This window comes from Phaseolus vulgaris, chromosome 9 (assembly GCF_051622355.1).
Source record: "Phaseolus vulgaris cultivar YP4 chromosome 9, ASM5162235v1, whole genome shotgun sequence".
Lineage (NCBI taxonomy): Eukaryota > Viridiplantae > Streptophyta > Magnoliopsida > Fabales > Fabaceae > Phaseolus > Phaseolus vulgaris.
The window spans coordinates 5,809,908-5,816,480 of NC_143506.1; the positions used below are offsets into that span (position 1 = coordinate 5,809,908).

The 6,573-nt window shown below is 38.8% G+C and overlaps 1 protein-coding gene across 1 annotated transcript; it reads right to left on the minus strand.

The window, feature by feature from the left end:
• Positions 1-3,841: 3,841 nt before the first annotated feature.
• Positions 3,842-6,361, minus strand: LOC137822994 (Thioredoxin superfamily protein). Its single transcript, XM_068628059.1, has 4 exons — positions 5,968-6,361; positions 5,615-5,717; positions 4,662-4,823; positions 3,842-4,318 (listed from the first exon to the last, which is right to left on the minus strand). The coding sequence occupies exons 1-4, from the start codon at positions 6,228-6,230 to the stop codon at positions 4,145-4,147; spliced, it is 702 nt and encodes a 233-aa protein (XP_068484160.1). The 5' UTR covers positions 6,231-6,361; the 3' UTR covers positions 3,842-4,144.
• Positions 6,362-6,573: the final 212 nt, after the last annotated feature.

Here is a 6,573-nt window from a genome sequence, read left to right on the forward strand (position 1 = left end):
AGATCAAAGAACAGCAGATTCAAAGCAATTAAAGATACCCAAAATCAAGAAACAATCAAGCCAAATAAAAGGACTACTAAGAATTGTTGACATTGTGGATGAACATGACTTGACAAAACATATAAGATTCAGAAATTAAAGACTCAAAAGCATAATATGAACCAAATAAGAAAGCAATAAAGACTCAAAAGCCTAAAAGAAAATAGCAACTCAAAGGTGTATGGAATCCTATCACAAATTGCACAAGAACTTGTTCAAGATCAATTGAATAAAAGTGCTTCGGTTGGATCTTCCACAAAGCACACCAAAACAAAATTAAAATGCAAAAAACAGCAAGACAATTATGGAAAAGATAAACAACATGAAATAAAAGAAGAACTAGAAATGAAAAGACCAAAAGCAACTCATCTTGAAGAACCCAAGCTCATGATATCAAATGATGGCATTTCATGAAGGTCTTCTTGAATCATGTAAGAAAAAGTGGTGCGGAAGCTATGAAGGTGTGTGAGCAAGATCCTCCTAAGAGTGGTGTTGATCTTGAAGGTGCATGAAAGGTATGATTATAGGGAGGTTCGGCCAGCCCAAGGAGATGTGAAGGAAATGAAGTTTAGAGCCTAGAATTCTAGAAGAAGCAAAGCTTGGCACAAAATGGCAGCATAACTTTACTCACAATAAACTTGCAAATACAAGGTGTAGGCCTTCCTATTTATAAGCTAAATGGCCGTAAGTTTTAAGCTAATGTCTAATGAAATGAAAGCCAAATTAAATGCAATTCACAAAGCACATGTGCCATGTGCTCATGACCGACCAAACCTAGAGAGTTTCTAGAATGTTTCACTCAAATATGCTTTCTACACTACTCTAATTACTAAGCACCCCTAATGTGCCTTTATGCAACATGTACAAAGCTTTCTCTCTTCCATCCGTGGCTTCATTCAATTGGGCTTGAATATGCTTAGCCATTGACCTTGTGATAGGTCCTAGACGGTCTAGGTCTCCTCCTAGATGCTCCATGGGTAGCCTTTCCTCTTCACGTCCTAGACGCTCCATCCTTCTAGCTAGTCGCTCATCATGGTCTAGACGCTCTTCATGGTCTAGTGTTGGGCTTTGGCTTTCATGGCTAGATGTGCTTGGCCCTCCTCCATCAGGTGGGGCGAAGACGCATGACGTCACACAGCAAGCGAAAGGCTTGAAGGGACGCCCACGTATTTGGGTGCACTTGGGTGGGTGCCACGTTGAGCGCCCGATGGACGCCCATTGTGAACTCGTCGAAAGGGAGGGACACGTGAAGATCTTAAAAAAAAGAAAGTATACATGTAAAACAAGGGAGGACCGGCATCAGCCCGGTCCATACACACCCTCTCGGTCGGACCACAAGGCAAGATTCTAAAGTAATCTGGATCCCTAGAATCGTCGGAGTCCTCGCCCACTTTCAACACCGGGTACTTGGCCAAAAACTTGGCCACAGACTTCTCGGTATCATAAGAGGACGAGAACTCAACAACACTAGGATCCACCCAACTAGAATTCTGCGAGTGGGACGGCCATCGAGGGTGATCCCGGCCGGTCGCCAACGCTGACGGGGGGAGAGTCCGGCCGGGCGACCACGGTGGTAAGGGGAGAATCCGATCGGTCAACAGCGTTAACCGGGTCGTCCCCCCTAACCACCTCTACCATGGGTGGCACCTCGGCCACCCCAATCGATAAAGAATCGGTGGCAGATGAAGAGGTTGATGAAGAAGAGGTTGACGAAGAAGTTGTCAAAGAGGAAGAAAGCCCGAGGGCACGAGAGGGGCGACCGAGAGAGGGGGAAGAATGGCCGGACGAAGAAGACGTTGGCCGAGACACGGTTGACATCACTAACCTTTGTAAAAAGGAAGGGGAAGGCGAAGGCAAAGCTTTGTAAAGAGGCCGAACGGTCACTCGGTTCTCAGAGCAGTGGACGAAGGAAGGCTCGGCTACCAGACAAACTCACTCAGAAAATGCAAGGTTTCGACACTGTTGGAGACCCCTATTTATAAGGCCCATAGGCCTCGAAATTCGAAACGACGAATCAATCTCAACCGTTAGATCTCTTAGATCCAACGGTTCACAACACTTCCCGCCCAAAAAACCCCTCATTAATGCCAATCATGTCACGTCGCCTAGGGTCACGTCACGCCGCCTAGGTCACGTCACACCTCGAGAAATGGAATGGCCGCACGATCAAGGGAGACCGACCAACACACATCAATAAAGACTCATCGGACACATCTAACACATCTGCCCTTGAGCCTGGGGGGCAAGTGTACCGGTATGGGCGAGGCCGAGGTCCACCTGGCTGCCTGAGGCCGAGTCCACATGACCGAGACGAGGGGAACTTGGCTGAAACATTAGAAGACTTGGCCGAAAGGCCGAGAGGCCGAGACCTTAGAAGACTTGGCCGAAAGGCCGAGAGGCCGAGACCTTAGAAGACTTGGTCGAAAGGCCGAGAGGCCGAGACCTTAGAAGACTTGGCCGAGACCTTATAAGACTCGACCAAGACCAGTGGAATTTGGCCGATGGCCGACCCACACCATGGGAACTTGGCCGACGACCGACCCCTACTACAGCTAACGCTCAAACCAAGATCAGTGAAGTTAATCCATCATCAAGAATTAGGTAATGCAACCCTAAGCGTTATCCACCTCGATAAGCGGGCCCAACAAGGTAGGCCCATTAGAATAATATAAATAACACGCATTCCAAGAAGTAAGGTATGTCATTTATTACTGTTCACCTACCTGAGAGCTGACCACCCGCTTTACTAACTTGAGCGTCGGAGTGCCTTCGTAGGTACCCCCACCATCCGGTGATTCGCCCGACGACCGAGTGCCGAGTACCGAAGGATAAGCAAGAAGACGAGAAGAATCACAGCTCATCACCTAGTCACCTGCCCGACCGAAAGAAGGAGAAGAAGACTTCAATAGTTCTCTAGGTCCCATCTCCCTAGCAGGAACAAATTGTATTGGATCTATTATTTTCTCCGATTGAAGTAATATTTTTTTGCATTTTAGTGGTCAAATATGACTCAAATTCATATGAAGTTTGTATGTTTGTTTACTTTAAAGAAATTAGTGGTGAAAATATAATTTTATTATTTATCAATGATAAAATTTTAGAAGTAGGCATATGAAAATGTAAGTTTGGATGAATAAAATTAATTCAATTTATCTTCAAGCCAGTAGATTTTGTTGCAATAAAGTACACGTTTTTTTTTATCGTTTAAATGTAAATATTTACAGGGTAGTGATATGTTAGACATTTTCTCTCAATACACTCCCAGTTAACACTAAGTAATTTTCCAAAGTTTACATCACATTTACCAAACTATCTTTTTTTATCGTATCAGCCTCACTTCATATATTTATCACAAGGACAGTTTCCATTGGAAGTTTTTAAAAAATAGTCTCAAATAAACTTTTTTCATATTTACAAAATTATATGAGACCGTACTTGAGCCAAATATTTCTAACATTAGATTCGTTAGATTTTTTTTACCTAAAACTAAATTTTTCATTTATGAACAAAATTATTTCCATTGAAGAACACAATAAAAAAAATTAAATGATTACTTAACTATTGCTTTAATCAAAATTATAGATTTATTTGTTTATTTTTTAAAATAAGAATATTAATAACATTTTAAAGATTTTATATATAATTTTTTGTTTCATCATAATTATAAAAAAAACATTTTTTTTTTCTTTTAAAAGATAGATCAACTTAGTTTTTTCAGAAGCTACTCAATGAAATTTCTAAAAAACTTCCACCTTCACAGGTGTCAATATTATAGCTTTCCATCGCATAAAAAGGAAGATAGTTTAATACACGAAATATTTATTTATTTACATTACTTACAGCGTTAAGATTAAAATTTATAAAGTTTCATTACATTTTAATATATCCCATTTCATTCTATCTCTTTTAATACATTAAGACAGGCTAAGGAATATCACATCATTACCAGTGTATCATATATTCTAACCCAACCCATCCATGCCACATGTATATGTGAGGACTAACGAGTGTTTTGTAACATTTTATTCCATAATTGCATTCTTGGCACTAGCACCTGTAATAAGTCAGCAGAGACATTCTTTAGATTCCTTCACTGATACCATTTTTACAAGAAGAAATGAAGAGACTCTGCATTTTGGATACTCTTCTTCTTGGTACTAACCAATGGGTCAATGACCTTCCTCCAAGCCTTGTAGTCAATGGCAGCTCCAGTATCAGGCAACAAGAATCCATTGACATAGAAAAAAGGCGTTCCATACACCCCTCTCGAAGCAGCATACTGCATTTTCAAAGAAACTTAAACATGAGATATGTGTTTGATTGAATGGGAGCTATGTTAACGTTATTCTTTTCAGGTCTTAAAAAAAAAGAAGATATGAAAATATTAGTTTTGAATGCCCAATTTTAAATCCAAATATCAACTAATAAGTGGAAGGTGAGCAAAACTAAAATCAAATGTATTTGATTGAAAGGTGAGCTATATTTATGCGTTTTTTCAAGTCTTAAACCAAAGAATCAAGATATGGAAAATATTAGTTTTGAACTCAAATTTTCAAATCCAAATATCTTCTAATAAGTGGAAAATCTGAACGAAACCTAAAAGATCAAAGAGTTTGTCTCACCTTAAAAGAAACTCTGGTCTGATAATCAGTATTTGTGTCATTGAAGGCATTCTTTATAGCATTATAATAAGAGCTCCCAAGTACTTGTGTTGCAGACTTCACTACCTCCTCCACAATAGAAGCCCTAGACAAGTTCCGTGTGTGAGCCCCATAGAATTTCTCCTGTTAAAGAAGGATATGCATCAGTTTTGGTGAATAAAAAACTTGAAGAACTTCTCTAGAAATATTGCATCCGAGATGCAACTACACTTAATGTCTTAAGCATAGCACGTAACATACAAAACACAGAGCCATCAACGTAAACAATTTCAAGCCAGATAACTATGATTTTGCAAGTAGACTTTTTCATGTTGCTTAAACAGTTATGACATATATTGTCACGTGTTACTAATTCAACAATTAACTCTCCTTGTGCGAATCCACCAGAATCTCTCCATGAATCAGATGATAAATATGTAAGGCTATATTTGAGAATTAAAACAGAACAAGCAGAAAGAGAAGGAAAATTCAATACAAGAAAACAATTTTCCATCGTACTGATTGGATAAAATAAAAACACTGGAGTAAAAATTTTCTACCGTCTGGGAACAATCCATTTTGAATAGATAAAGAAATATAAATGCCACTTATAGTGCAGTATATGATCAAAGAGATTTGAGTCTAGCGAGAGGACTATATAATGTTATGTGCTAAGGTTGAATCTAAAACAGATATGCAGTTCGAAAAGATTCTCTTATGAGGAAACAAAAAATTACAAAGGGTGGAAAGAATAAAGTCGGAAAGTTCACTAAACCTTGAAAAGGCCCTAGCAAATCAAAATCACTAGGAAAATGGAAAACACCTTTCTCAACCAATCCCAATTCACAATAGCCAAAGCTATAAGCAAATATGATAAAATCTTCAACCAACGCATGCATCGGACACAAATTGATTTTGAAGCTGTGAATACAAACCTGGTGCTTGAAGAACCACTCCAGCAAGGGAAAAGTTGCAGATGCGTTCAAATTGCTGACGATGTGCAAAGCACGAGACGTAACAAAAGCATTGTCGTGGTAACTGTGTTTCGAAAATATAAAAAACCAAAATTCTAAATCAGTATTCAACACACAAGGAATGATAATTTAGGTGAGCCACAAATAATGTTAAATCACACTCTCTTTTTTTCTTTAATCTTTGCTGAATTTGAACCCAATTCATAACAAAATCTAAAGACGAGAAGCCACCAGAGTTTCTGAGTGATTAGGCAATTGCAGAAAAGTGAATAAAAAATAAAAAAGGGCATAAGAAAGTGTTGGGAGTGACTTACGGTAGAGGTAAAAGGTGAAGAAGAAGTGAAACCCGAGAACCGTAGTGATGAAGAGCCTGTTTGAGTGAGGGCCATGAATCCCTGCTGTCTGGGCACACTGGATCATAAAACGCTTCGATCAAAACTGTATCCAATAAACCCAACGACCCTTCTCTGTAAGCGAAGCCATCAAATCTTGAAGGCGGTATGTAATCGGCACCAGCACTCAACAGAATAACCAAAACCTGAAAACCAACCAATTGCAGTATTGTCGTCCGCGTCATCTTCGCTCTCACTCTTCGCGAGTCAATGAACCAACCAACAAAACCAAACCCTGTTGTTAAGTGTACTGTTCCACACCCAAGTAAATGCTCAAGTACAAGGATAAGATTCCGTTATTTCTCCTGTTATTTGTATTAAATTTTATTAACTATTCTTTCTAAAATGGGTTTTAGAATTTAAGAAAAATTAAGTTATTTGTTTCAGTATAAAATTAATTTAATTAAAAAATAGTTTTACAATGTACACCTTAAAAATTAAACTCCAACTCAATCCAAAAATCTAAAAGTTAAAACTAGTTAAATTTTTTAAGGTGTACCATTTAAAATTTTTAAATTGTTTTTTAAT